The 15,173-nt window shown below is 44.8% G+C and overlaps 1 protein-coding gene across 2 annotated transcripts; it reads left to right on the forward strand.

The window, feature by feature from the left end:
- Positions 1 to 4,362: 4,362 nt before the first annotated feature.
- Positions 4,363 to 9,840, forward strand: LOC136521976 (PTI1-like tyrosine-protein kinase At3g15890). Of its 2 annotated transcripts, none has more exons than XM_066515767.1 (4): positions 4,363 to 4,747; positions 7,704 to 7,848; positions 8,510 to 8,772; positions 8,884 to 9,840. In XM_066515767.1, exons 1-4 carry the CDS (start codon positions 4,677 to 4,679, stop codon positions 9,506 to 9,508), a joined length of 1,104 nt encoding a protein of 367 aa, XP_066371864.1. In that variant the 5' UTR covers positions 4,363 to 4,676; the 3' UTR covers positions 9,509 to 9,840. The 2 variants fall into 2 exon arrangements, with proteins under 2 accessions (XP_066371864.1, XP_066371863.1); XM_066515766.1 differs by having other exon boundaries at positions 4,519 to 4,984.
- Positions 9,841 to 15,173: the final 5,333 nt, after the last annotated feature.

Consider the following 15,173-nt stretch of genomic DNA (forward strand, 5'->3'; position numbering starts at 1 on the left):
AATATAAACCACCTACCACAATTCTAGTTCATATAGTTTCTATCCACACAATAGCTATGACACTACACTAAGTTAGTGTGCTCTCAAAAGCTAACTAAAGAGCCACACTAACCAAACTAATAAGCTCTCACAACTAGCTACACTAAAGAGCTTGATAACTAGTTTGCGGTAATGTAAAGAGAGTGAGCAATTTGTTTATACTGCTGTGTCGATGAAGGAGCCAATCAATCACAAGAATAAATACCAATAAAGACCAACCACCTCGGAATCAAATGATGGACACAATGATTTTTACCGAGGTTCACTTGCTTGCCGGTAAGCTACTCCTCGTTGTGGCGATTCACTCACTTGGAGGTTCACAAGCTAATTGGCATCACACGTCAAACCCTCAATAGTGTGCCGCACAACCAACACAAGATAAGGATCACACAAGCCACGAGCAATCCACTAGAGTACCTTTTGGCTCTCCACCGGGGAAAGGTCAAGAACCCCTCACAATCACCACGATCAGAGCCGGAGACAATCACCAATCTCCGCTCAACGATCCTCGCTGCTCCAAGCCGTCTAGGTGGCGGCAACCACCAAGAGTAACAAGCGAATCCCGCAGCGAAACACGAACACCAAGTGCCTCTAGATGCAAACAGTCAAGCAATGCACTTAGATTCTCTCCCAATCTCACAAAGGTGATGAATCAATGATGGACATGAGTGGGAGGACTTTGGCTAAGCTCATAAGGTTGCTATGTCAATGCAAATGGCCAAGAGTGTGAGCTTGAGCCGGCTATGGGGCTTAAATAGAAGTCCCCCCACGAAATAGAGCCATTGTACCCCTTCACTGGGTACAACACGGGGTGACCGAACGCTCCGGTCATATCGACCGGACGCTGGACCTCAGCGTCCGGTCACGCGATGCGTGCCACGTGTCCCCTCTCTTCAAATACTGAGCGCTTGATCTCAACGGTCATGTGATGACCGGACGCAGCAGCTCAAAGTGACCGGAAGCTAAACCCCAGCGTCCGGTCGTTTCCAGTAAACATCCAGAGACGACTTTTCACGACCGGACGCGTCCGGTCAGTCACCTGCAACACTGTGTGTTGCCACGTCAGTAGGACCGGACACAGGTCTCCAGCGTCCGGTCAGTTTGTGACTCAGCGTCCGGTCAGAGACCGACGTGCGCGCCCTCTGCTGCCACTGACCGGACGCGCCAGTCCAACTGATACCAGTGTCCGGCCACTTACAGTGACCTCCGTCTTTTCTGTCTAGGGCGCCGGTGGCACCGTCAGACTGTCCGCACTCTACGGGCGGACACTCCGCCGGTGAAGTTCCTATCCCTTACTCAAATGTGCCAACCACTAAGTGTATCATCTTGTGCACATGTGTTAGCATATTTTCACAAACATTTTCAAGGGTGTTAGCACTCCACTAGATTCTAAATGCATATGCAATGAGTTAGAGCATCTAGTGACACTTGATAATCGCATTTCGATACGAGTTTCACCCCTCTTAATAGTACGGCTATCAAACCTAAATGTGATCACACTCTCTAAGTGTCTTGATCACCAAAACAAAATAGCTCCTACCATTTATACCTTTGCCTTGAGCCTTTTGTTTTTCTCTTTCTTCTTTTCAAGTTCAAGCACTTGATCATCACCATGGCATCACCATCGTCATGTCATGATCTTCATTTGCTTCACCACTTAGAATGTGCTACCTATGTTATGATCACTTGATAAACTAGATTAACACTTAAGGTTTCATCAATTCACCAAAATCAAACTAGAGCTTTCACAGTGACAAAGCCAAAACTTGATATTAGGGGAAAGGGGGTACTTATCTTAAAACAGATGCCAGTTATATACAACTCAATCCCAGTGAAACTCTGCTAGTAGTTGTGAAATTGACGCAATTCTCTGTACTTCAGCGTGTGAAAGCTGGAGTATTAGTAGAGCATGAATGTTGTTCCTTTGTGAGTGTGAAAGTTACCGCTGCTTGCAGAAGGCTACATAATTTATATGGCATATTTGATAACAAATTATGCAACGATTTAACGATAATGATATGACTAGCCTATGAAACTATGCACCGAGAGAGGGACTATTTCATTCATAAATCTAAATCCATAAAGCTAATGTAGTACTCTATTTGATCTTATTTTTCATTGTGAGAATTTGGATTCTAGACTAAAAAATGAGTGTTGTTTGAATCCTAGATTATTTTGTTATATTTGCATAGAAACTATTTCCCTAGGATTTTTTAAAGTTCTCCCAGTAGGATTTTGGCAGATATTTGGATAAAAAAACTGCCCCTAGAATCTAATATTTGGACTTATTTATTATTTCTCTACCTCATTGTTATGTCCCAGTATTATTTCTCTACCTCATTGGTGGAGCTCAAACAAGGACCTTACTCGGCCTCAGGGGGGTAACCACATTTTCGTATAATCATGATACACATCTACGATCAAGAAAATCAATACGACTAGATCTAGGATCCGGGTACTAGGAAAAGACCTTCACGAATTTCTATAAATGTGCTATAATAGAAAACATTATTTTAGGGTATCAATTTAACTTGTCACCTTTTACAAGTTGCATTATTTTACTAAACCGTGTCATAATTAAATGGAGGTGATGACAACATTGAACTGTACAATGTTTTAAATGATGTCTATTTGGAGGTGATGTCAACTAATGAACATGAGTTTATCTTAAAATATTACATATGCCGAAATCATCATTATGTTCTTTCGTTTACACAATGTTCTAGCATTTTTACCACAGTTCGCCTGGGATGGGACAGAACTTGCTGGCTGCCGGGCCTTCGCGACGTGGAAGGAAAAAAAAAAGCACTACAAGAAAAGGGCCTTCGCGACGTGGATGAAAAGGGCTGGGACTGAAACTGGGCCTTTGAAAAAATACTGAAAAAGGTCGATAAAATGGGCCGGGAGCCCGGGACTGAAACTGGGCCTTCAAAGAAAAACTGAAAAAGGTCGGCCGGGAGCCCGGGACTGAAACTGGGCCTTCAATGAAAAACTGAAAAAAAAAAACAAAATGCTAAGAGAGGCTCTACCACCTGAGCAACATTCCTTCCTTATTTTATTGCATTAATTAAATAATTTATTTCTTTTACCTAGAGGTGCAGCTTTGTACTCGGATGGGCTGAGCTCTGGCCTCTCGGCCTGGCGTAGAACCCAAGCAAAATCCTGCCCGTTGGGTTGTGGGACGCAGCTTCGGCAAATGCACCATACTTGGGTGCAGTGAACTTTTGGATCCAAACGCTCTCAAAATCAATCAGGGACAGCTGACGCTGACGGAGAACGTGTGATCCATTTTCTTCAAAACACAAAGATTAAGGGGCACTTTAGTATGACTCCAGCTCCTCTTAAAAGAGATCCGACTCTGGCTGCTCTCGTGGAGTAACTTTTCCGATAGCGCTGAAATTGTTTGAAAAAGTGTGACAAAAACAACTTCAACTGTAATTTTGTTATAGTTTGTATCAAATTTATAATGAGGAGTTAGAAGAAGTCACCTTTTTATGACCCCCCTGCCGAGTAAAAAAATGGCTCCGACTCCTTTGGACTTTATCATTGAAGCCATTTCTTAAATTGCCATGTAGCAGAACTAGAGCCAAAGCCACCCCTGAAACCTTGCCAAACGAGCTAAAAGAACCCAGTGACCTAAAGAGGCCAACTGTCTACCGCAACATGGGCGTGTTTGATGCCGCCCTCGCCTGGGCTTGCCTGCCAGGCAAGCGATCGCCCCAGGCGATCGAAATCGAACGCCTGGGGATGCTGCCTGGCGTCTGAGCTGCCTGGGAGGCAGCATCCAAACATGCCCCATATGCAGGCAAATGCAATCACTGCTCTAAAAAACACCTAAATAAAAACACCCAAAAGGAAATGGTAGGCAACCGACCAAAAAGAACCGATTAAAGACCCCTAACAAATGCTGAACTACTCGTGCCACATCTAATTTGGCAGGCCGTTTACATCGATTTATTCACGTTGATTTTTCCGTCCCTGGGTAGATTCTTCTCTACATGTCCATGATGCCAGGTATCGGTGCAGGTGAACAAAGCTTAGCCGTACGTGCGTCCTCCCACTGATTGCTGTGGAAAACCGAAACATCTCGTATGTAATGCAATCCACTCGAAAAACCTTTTCTTTTAATCTCCTCCACGTGACTTATCGTAAACGAGCATAAATTTTCAGTCAAATAATATTTTTCTCTCACATAAATCAGTCAACAGTACTCTTTACGAATCAACAACGATGCAAACCAGCCAAGCCCGTGTCCGTGTAACCACCACCACCACCAGCTCCAGGGTTTGCACCGCACGGCAAGCAGCGGCGTGAGCTGCCGAACCCCAAGTCCCCAACACCAACAGCGTCGGCGCGTGGGAATCGCGAGAAAAAGGCGATGAACAGCAGCCGAACAGGTCACACCGAAAGCGCAGCTGCGAGGCTGGTCTCCGCTGTTACGTCTCTGCTTCCCGCCTCTCCCCTCCACCCTCCTCTAGTCCATTCCAAGTCCCCCACCGGCCACCACCACCGCCACGCCAGCCAGCCCCACCACTCCATCCGAGTCTTCGACTCCAAGCCGCCGCCCCCCTGTTCCTCCTCGGTTCCGCGCACCGCGCCGCCGGCGGGAGGAGAGGAGGCGGGTCAGGGCGACGCCGATGCACCCAAAGCTGTCGCGGACCTCCCGCAGGCTCCTCTGCTGCGGTGGGGCCGCCTCCCCGGAGGACCTGTAAGTCGCCAGGTCCTTGGCCTGCCTCCCCGCTTGCGTTGCTCCCCCTTTTGCGTTTCTGGGCTTGTCTGGGTTCCGCTGAAATCAGCCGCGGTGTGTGAGCTCCGCGATTGGTGTTGGTGTCGTTAGATGTTTGGGGGTTCGTCTGGGGACATGATGGAATTCCGCGCGCTTGGCTGCTCGGTTCGCGGCGTTTTCTTCTTCATTGTTTTGACCACGCCGGATGTCACCGCGAAGGTTGCAAGTTTCTGCTAATACTAGTTCATTTCTTGTTTGGGTTCATGTGAATTTGCCAAATACTAAAGGGCGGTGCAAAATTTAACTGATTGGGGCTCCAATTTGGTGGAAAGTAGACACCTTGTTTTATTTCAGTACTACTGTTTAGTACAAGCTATGGCGGTGAGGTAAAATTAGTAGGGATTTGGGTGCTCCGAGTTTTGTTGTTTGTTTAGTGACACTAAGGGTGTGTTTGGTTGAGCTGTGGCTGTGGAAAAAAGCTGCTGTGGGCTGTGAGCTGTGGGAAAGCTGCTGTGGGCTGTGAGCTGTAGAAAAGCTGAAAGCTGTTTGGTTAAACAAGTATAAAATATACCTTCTATCTTTATCTCTCTTTAAACAACTATGAAAAAGCCTTTTATGCTACCAATTTCGAAAAGCAGAAAGCCAAAAGCCAAAAGCAGGGTCAAACTAGCTTTCAAAAATATACTACGGAAAAGCAACTGCTTCTGAAAAAGCAGTCTGGAAAAGCAGCCCCTTTGATTGGGCTTTTGGCTTTTTGGGCTAAAAGCCAAAGCCCAACCAAACGCGCCCTAAGACCAAGGGAAAGCTTAAACTTTGGAGGCTTTTACCTATATGCCATTATAAAAGATTGCAATTGCCTACAAGCCACTAAAAAGTTCGAGCGGTCATAGGTGCCACTGCTTGAAATTTTTGGTCGTCCATGCCATTCCTTCGACATCTGCTACCGATGGTGTCAAATGGAGCCGCGCGAAAAGTCAAAACTGCCCTCTGGCTAGAGTGCTGAAAGTTGCGTTTTCCTCCCGTGCCACTCCCTAGTCCTGTGGCAACTTGGGGCTTAATTAGCGGCTAATCTGAAGCGCAAATGACCCTGACCCCTTAATAAAAGTCGTAGAGCTTAGGGGGAATGACAACTTTGTTGCAGTGGCCCAGACCGAATCAAAGTGAAATATGCCGCAAATGAGATTCCAAGATGCCTACTCGGACGTCTGACCCAAAGGATTATCCACATACAGCATAGAAGATCACCAAATAGCAGACGGGTTTGGATACCCAGGCTCACTCACAGGTACAGTAAAGCCTACTATGCTTTTACAAACAAGCAAGTTTTGCTTTATATTAGCAATTTTATAGCACCATAGGACCGATGCCCTTGGTACTGCTTTGCGAATCAGAATCAATCCTTTTTTTCCTGAGCATCCTCTCACTGTAGTTTAGCCTGCAGGAGGCCATCTCTTATCTGCGCCGCTACATCCTTGACAGTGAAGAGGACTTGGAGGAGGCCCCAATCTCCTTCATGGTGTCGAAGTACTGGACTACTGGGTGACCAGGACCATGTCCATGATGTCCTTGGCTGTGGTGCCTGGAACCTTCTTTGAGAAGGCGAGCACACTGTCCCTCAGCCTGTCCACAATGGCCTGACGCTGCCTTGCAATACCCGCGCCAACCAGCCAGCCAGGCACTTGGATTCCGCCTCTCCTTCGCCTTTTTTGATCTGGAGTATCTTCTCAGCCGCAGCGCCAAACCAGCCCCGCTGTCGCGTCTGCCGCGTCGTCCTCCACGCACGGCGCAAGCTCGCCGAGCTGGGTGGCGTCAGGGGCCAACGAACGCCGGCGGCGGCCGCAGCCAGTGCACCACCGAGAGCTCGCTCCTCCAAGCCTCCTCCACTCTAACTGGCTGCTCCCTCGCCTTCCCCATCTCCCCGCGCGTGCGCCGCTCTCCGTTCCTGTTCGCCACCGACGCCGGAACACCCCGGGCCACCACTAGTCTGCTCTCTGCCGTGCCACAGGCTCGCGTGGCCAGGAGGCCACAGCCGTTGCAGCGCGAGCTGAGGCCGCTCGCGGGGGCGGCTTACTGCCGCGCCGCCGCAGTGGCCTCGCCCCCGCGACCGCTGGCCGCCACCGGCCGGGATTTGGCAAGCCGAGCCCGATCCCCTGTCGCTGCGTCTGTTGAAGAAGAAGGACGCGCCCGCAATAGAAACGATGGCATCATCGAGCAGGGGCGCGGCTCAAGCAGGCGGCGGCGGCTCCAGCAGACGACGACCAGAGCGAGCAGGGCTGCGGCGCGAGCAAGCGACGGCGGGGCAGCGGCGTGGCCCGGCGAGAAGCAGTCGGCGGAGGGCGGCGCGGGAGGAGGCGGTCGGGGTGGGCTAGCACGGGGCAGGGACGTGGCCCCGCCGGGCGGAGGATGGCGCGAGAGGATGCTACGGGCGGCCAGGTGGATCGGGTGAAGGAGAAGAGGATAAGGTACGGAGGGAGAGGGGCATTTTGGACATCTTTACTGACCGGGCCCACATGTCAGGGCAGCTAAACGGTGAAAATTGGATAGAAGATGGACGGAATGGCGTGGACGACAAAAAAGTTTCAGTTAGTGGCACATGACCGCACAAACATTTTAGTGGCTTGCAGGTAATTACAATCTTTTATAATGGTATATAGGAAAATGCCTCTAAACTTTGGTGGCAGACGATTCCAGTTTTATTTCTGTTCCTCAGCTTCAGAAATAACTATGAAATGGTGTGGAAATTTGGCATGTTGGTCTTGTTTGATGAACCATCCTAAAATTCATGATCGATTTTCTATGCTTGGATTAGGTAAATTTGTCCTAGGGGCACAAGGGGGTTTGTATCAGTGGAACTGGATATGAGTTGATCAACCTATTCTATGCTTGGAAATTCAGTTGATAGTAGCTCATCATGTATTTAATTGCTTTGGTTTGTCAGGTCTGATGAACGAAGTGGATCATTGAGGTGGGTGTTCTCATTGAGAGAGCTTCGATCAGCAACAAACAGCTTCAATTACGATAACAAGATTGGAGAAGGGTCACTTGGGAGTGTGTATTGGGGACAAGTTTGGGATGGTTCTCAGGTTTCTGCTCTGTACATCGTCATCCTGGCTGAGAATTAAAATATCAACTTTATTGCCTTTAATTTTCTTGCCTGCCAGTTCAACCAGTCACAGTTATTTTTGCACAGCTGCGAACATTTTATTGGTACCTATCTCACTAAATAACGGAACAACTACTTATATTATTTTGGTTTTGTTTTGGGACATTGATCTTTGATTGCGTTATTATTAGGTTGGTAGGATATGTTGTCATTGGGAAGTCAACAAAAAAAATTTATATGAACTGGCTACAGGTTTGCATATCTCCATCTTGTGTAAATAAAATATAAAAATGCCTGCATTACCCAGTCATGGTGCCAACTATTGGATGTGTCTTCTTTAAAATTATGATTGAGGTCACATGATCCTGCGGAGTAGCCTTCTTTTTAAGCATTGTTAAAAGAATCAGTATAATGCTTAATAGGGAAATAAAACCCATCTCTTAGGTATGCTATGTTGTGTGTCTACACTTATTCTTTTTTATATGTACTTGTGTCCATATAATGCAAATTGAGTGGCTGGGAATATTGTGACAACGTGCCATTCCATGCATCAGTCTCTGTATCCAGCTTTGATATTATATAAAACTAAATTGAATCCAATGTAACCTACTGATTGACTTTACCAATCTTCATTAATGCAGATTGCTGTCAAGAGGTTAAAGAATGCAAAGAATGGCACAGAAGTGGAATTTGCTTCAGAAGTCGAAATATTGGGAAGAATAAGACACAAAAATCTCCTGAGTTTTCGTGGATATTGTGCAGATGGACCCGAACGCATTCTGGTGTATGACTATATGGCGAACTCAAGTCTCTATGCACATCTTCATGGAACACATTCTGCAGAATGTCTCCTTGACTGGCGGAGGAGAGCATCTATTGCCATTGGCACTGCTCGAGCTCTCTTGTCAGTAAACGACCTCTTTATCTTTGCTCATAACAGAACAATATTGATAACTCATACATTGTTGCTTTCGTTAAACACTGTGACAGACATAACTCAAGTATTTTCGCACAGGTACCTTCATCACCATGCAACACCTAAGATAATTCATGGAAGCATCAAGACTACCAATGTGTTACTGGATTCAAACTTCCAGGCACATGTTGGTGATTTCGGTCTGATAAGGCTTATTCCTGATGGAATGGACCATGAAAAGATAACCAACGAAAGTCAACGAGGCTATCTTGCTCCTGAGTACATTATGTTCGGCAAACCAACTGCAGGTTGTGATGTATACAGCTTTGGAATAATACTATTGGAGCTTGCGAGTGGCAAAAGGCCAATAGAAAAGTCGGGTTCTGTCAAGACATATGGTATTCGAAACTGGGTGCTCCCACTGGCAAGGCAGGGTAGATATGATGAAATTGCAGACTCAAAACTCAGTGACAAGTTCTCTGAATCTGAACTGAGAAGAATGGTGTTAGTTGGGCTAGCATGTACGCATTCAGAATCTGAAAAGAGACCGACAATGCTTGAAATTGTGCCATTGCTGAAAGGTGAATCAAAAGAGACCCTTCTTAAGCTTGAAAGAAATGAGCTGTTCAGCTCAGACTCGATGGTGAGTTCGCAGGGAACACCAACCCCAGATGGGAGCACAGACTCTGCGCCAAAGAAAGATCAAGAACTGGTTGGTGCGTGAACTGTGATATATTGGTACTGTAGGCGATGGTAGAATGCATATTTGTGGTATTGATGATTGGTTTGTGCGGTTTGACATGAATGGAAATTGTATAGGCATTGTTTTCTGTAAGGAGTTTTTTTCCTCCCTTTTGAGAGAGTAAGGAAGAGCGAGGGGGTTGGAGATAGTTGTTATGCGAAGTGCTTTTTGTATGCACCGCATAGAAAATGCACATGTTTTCCAGATGTTTGTATATTTCTCTGATCATGTTCTCATACTAATTTGCCCAGAATGCTCGTCCTTTAATTTGCAGATATACCAATATACAATGAGAAGATTGAATTATTTCACTAGCTAGTAGCTATTTCGAGACTGAAATTTCGCTTTGGCTTTTTCTCCCGTGGTCGCAATTTCCATAATGCATGCCGTCTCATGTCGCATTCAGACCTTGTTGGCAAAGTGTCCGTTCAGTTTTTTTTTTTTTTTTTTTTTTTTTTTTTTTTTTTTTTTTTTTTTGACGAAACAAGTGTCCATTCAGTTGCAAGCTACTCTTTGCAAAACCTTTATGTCAGGTGATTTGGTCTGGTACTCCGTGGCCAGTTCGCAAGAAACTAGACCTCTACAGACAAAACAGCAACTGTCTTAGGCAAAGCACATCAATAAACGTGGCCAGTTCTCTTTGAATTTAGTTGAGATGTGAGACACGGTTGGCAGTTGGTACGTGAAAACAACTGAAAGGCGCGATGGCACCCAGCCTTCGGAATATTATATCCATATAAAGCATAAAAAACCACAAAGACCAGAATCCCCAATCAGCAGCAGTAGTTGAAGGGCAAAGCAAAGGAGCCGCCGCAAAACAGTTTATTTTGTAAGTAAAAAAAACCAAACGCGGCAAGCGTAGCGTCTGCTTTGTTCCCCGTCATGGCCCCATCCAACTCCTTGATTCGATCGGATTGGGATTCCCGCACGCTTTTTCCTGTAGCGTCGTCCATCCAATTTGTTAAAGGAAGTAATGATATATCATATATGTATGCATTAATAGCCCCACGGATCTTAGGGCATGTTGATTCTACCAGAGAAGCGATTCTCTTGATTCTTTATACAGGCTTTCAAAATCATAATAGAGAATCACTTCACATAGTTAGAAGAAGCTATTTTTTCAGCTCTTAGCTCTTAATTTGTTTTAGAGAATCATTTCGTAGAATCAGTAAAGAATCATTTCTTTCTAAAAAATTATTTGGCAGAGCTCATACTGAATTCAGCCGAGAATCAGCTTTGAGAGCTCTGTCAAACGGGGCGTTAGTTAGTGCAATTGACCTACACTAACTTCTTGCGGCTAAGTAGAAATGAAGCTACATTTGACAAATCACTAGCCAAATGTTTTTATGCAGGTTATCTTCATGTGGGACGTACTGATTGTGACATTGGGCCTTGGCTAAGTGATGAAAGGAAAAGACCAATGATGCCGAGATTTCTATTTCTATATCTATATATCTATTATTATAAATTTAATCTCAACTATAAGTTCATCTCAACATGCAAACGATCTACATCATTTCTTGCTAACTATCTACATCATCTCCCACTAGCCATATTATCCCACTAACTTTCACCCACTTAATTGCAAGCTATCCACATCATCTCCACTTAATTTCATTTCAAATTCTGGGCAATTTCCACAAGTTATCCACATAATCTCCACTTAATTTTATTCTAAATTCTTCATAATCCCACAGCAACGAGCGAAGTATCTTCTAGTCTCTTATAAAAACAAATCTCACCATCTTTCAATCTACACATACAAGATATCTACACGTCATACCCCACTAAGTGCAACACCATCCCCTATAGCGGCGGAGCTAGGGGGGGTGCTGGCAGGGCCATGGCCCCCCTAACATTTCATAACAAAAAAAATTACTAGTATAACTTTATAATTTTTTTATTAATATTAAGAGGGAGAATATACAAAATTCTTATCATATATATCTATTGTCGATAATAAAATCATAGGAAACACAACTAGATAATAAAATCGTCCCTTGAGCATCTCCGAAAGATTGAGTCAGTACTCATAATTTATAAAGTCATTCTAGACGTCTTGTCATCAACGGACATATCACTTATGTAGGATCTCTGGTACGCCTAGAGGGGGGGGGGGGTTGAATAGGCCTGTAAAAATTTAACTTAAACCGAAATCAAATTCACCCGCGGCACTACCGCTCTGTGAGCGCGGCACTGTCGCACTTGCAGGAGAAATTAGTTCACGGTTTAAAATCTACCCAATGAAATTTAGATATGATAAATTTATTAGCTTTCTGTAGGGTGGTAGATCACAGATCGACAGCTGAAAGTAGTATAAACACCACACAAGTAGATCGGCCTTAATCTAAGAAATCATCTCAACAACAACGAGAACACAAGTGTAGCAACATAAGCACAAAGGATTTATCCCGTGGTTTAGCTCGCCAGCAAGGCTTGCCTAAGTCCATGTTGTTGAGATATACCACTAAGGCTTAAGGATTTACAACCCTACCTTATTCTCAAGTCAAGAGAGTGAACTCTTAAGATGAGGGGTGATTTTACTTGCTGTAAGAGGTGGTTACAAACCTCCCGGGGCTGCCACACAAGTTAGCAAGCTCCACGGGCGATGCTCTAGCCGGCTAGGAACCAAGCTCCAAGAGTAACAAACACAACCGCCGGCTAAAACATGAACCAAGTGCTCTTTAGAGTTTAGGAATCAATGGAGTTGCTATCTAATCAAGTTGTGGATCCTTTTCCCTCAAGGATTGATGAGGAAATCAATGGATTTGCTTAGGGGTTTTAGGTCAACAATGGAGTGAGAGGGAGAGCTCCTGCTCTATTTTGGACGTGCTAAAGTGAGGAAGAAGAGAGCAGGTTGGTTCATTACCGTTGGGAAGGAAGGGAAAAGGTATATATATACCCCCAGCCCCCAACAGTCACTTTAAATCGCAGATAGCCGTTGGCGAGGAAAAAGAAAGGTATATATACCCTCAGCCCTTAATGGACATTGCACCCAAGAGGTCGGGCGAGACGAGGCCGCGACCTTGGGGTCGGGCGAGACGGAGCCCGCGACCAAAGGGTCGGACGAGCCAGAGCCCGCGACCTTGGGGTCGGGTGAGACGAGACCGCGACCAAAGGGCGGGGCGAACCGGAGCCCGCGCCCAAGGGGTCGGGCAAGTCGGAGCTTGCACCCAAGGGGTCGGGCGAGTCGGAGGTCACACCACGTAAGACACCAAGGGTAAAAGTAAAGTGTAGACTGTCTTGGCTGTGAATCTGAGGATGCTTGTGGTTGTTAGAGCACTTGGTAGCACATATTAGCTTAAGCATTGTGCCCCCTTTATAGCACGACTTTTCCTATGCTCAAATTCAATATATAAAAGAATTTAAACCTCCTTTGAGTTTGATGACATCTACATTTATAATTAGGGGCTCCTCCATTCCGTGTAGCATCCTCGAATATAAATTCCCTACTTGCCATCTCGATAAATCTTATTAGTTCTCTAATTGCGTGGTCATGATCACCAAAACCCACAATTAAGGCTTGATTGCACTTTCAACTTATCACTAAAAGAATAGTGTATTAGATCCTAGGATACATATAAGAAAATGTGAGCACTCATCAAGTCAATGAATTAACTCGGTCGGTCACCATGAGGAACCTAAGCTAGTTGCGCTCAGTTTTTACATGTTGGTTCTTTTTAGCCGCCCCTAAGTATTATTCCTGGCTCTGCTCCTGATCCCCTAGTAAGTACTACAACATCTTCCACTAAATGCAATTACTATTTTCGGTCTATCATCATACAAAGCATCCATGTTGTACTATTTATTAGGCCGTCACATTCTCTTATAATTCGATCTAATATTCTACAAGTGTTTTATTTGATTCTTCCATGAGCTTATCCAGTTTTGATATCATATCTCACTAAGTGCCACATCACCCCGGTGCTAATACAACATCTTCCACTAAATGCAACAACTATTTTCGTTCTATCACCATACAGAGCACCCAAGTTGTACTGTTTATTTATTTGGCATTCACATTTTTTCTATAATTTGATCTAATATTCTATAAGCATTTTATTTGATTCTTCCATTAGCTTATCCAGTTTTGATATCATATCGATCTCATACATGTAATGATACAACTATTTTATTTCTATGAAAATCCCACGACAACTCATGGGTATTCTTCTAGTATCTTTGTAGGATCTCTGGTACTCCTAGAGGGGGGGGTTGAATAGGCCTGTAAAAATTCAACTCAAACCGAAGTCAAATTCACCCGCGGCACTGCCGCTCTGTGAGCGCGGCACTGCCACACAACGGCACTGCCACACCTGCATGAGAGATTAGTTCACAGTTCAAAATTTACCCAATGAAATTTAGATCGGGTAAATTTCTTAGCTTCCTGCAAGGTAGTAGATCACAGATCGACAGCTGAAAGTGGTTAGAACACCACACACAAGTAGCTCGGTCTCAAACCCTAGAAATCACCTCAACAACAACAAGAACACAAGTGTAGCAACACAAGCACAAGATGACACAAGGATTTATCCCATGGTTCAGCTTGCCACCAAAGCTTGCCTAAGTCCACGTTGTTGATGTATACCACTAAGGCTTAGGGCTTTGCAATCCTACCTCATTCTCAAGTCAAGAGAGTGAACTCTTAAGATGAGGGGTAATTTTACTAGCTGCAAGAGATGGTTACAAACCTTCTGGAGCTGCCACACAAGTTGGCAAGCTCCACGGGTGACGCTCTAGCCGACTAGGAGCCAAGCTCCAAGAGTAACAAACATAATCACCGGTCAAAACATGAACCAAGTACTCTTTCGAGTTGGGGAATCAATGGAGCTGCTCTCCAATCAAGTTTTGGACTCTTTTCTCTTAGGGATTGATGGAAAAATCAATGGATTTGCTTGGGGACTTGAGGTCAACAATAGAGGGAGAGAGAGAGAGCTCCTTTTCTTGTTTAGGCGTGCTGGAATCAGCAAGAGGAGGAAGAGAGACGTTGGAGAGGAAGAGGATGGGTATAAATACCCCCTCAGCTCCAACGGTCACTTAAGTGCGGCAGTGCCGCCCTAAGTGCGGCAGTGCTCTCTCCAGGTGCTGCACTGCCGCACCCAACAAGACAGCAAGAGTGAAGGAGTTGTTAAGTTAGTTGTCTTGGCTAAGGTGTGAGGATGTTTTGTATAAATATTAAGCATTTGGATGCACACTTTTAACCAGTTGTAGTAGCTCCCTTTATAGTATGACTTTTCCCATACTCAATTTTAAAAGACAAAAGAATTCAAAACTCCTTTGAGCGCGATGCCGTCCTTATTTATAATTGAGGGCTCCTCCTTTCCATGTAACATCCTCTATAATGAATTCCCTGCTTGTCATCTTAATAAATCTCATTAGTTCTCTAATTAGGTGGTAATTATCACCAAAACCCACAATTAGGGCTTAATTGCACTTTCAATCTTATAATCCTAAACCCCACTAGAGGTTCTATCTCAACATACAAGTTGTCCACCTTAGCAGTCCACTATAAGATACAATTACAACTCACTAGCTTATGCAATTATGATATAATAAACATTTGCGAGATACATCATCCACTAACATGCAATTAATTGTCCACATTAGTGTGCCATGCCATCCACTAACATTAATTTATGACAATTTA

This window comes from Miscanthus floridulus, chromosome 18 (assembly GCF_019320115.1).
Source record: "Miscanthus floridulus cultivar M001 chromosome 18, ASM1932011v1, whole genome shotgun sequence".
NCBI lineage: Eukaryota > Viridiplantae > Streptophyta > Magnoliopsida > Poales > Poaceae > Miscanthus > Miscanthus floridulus.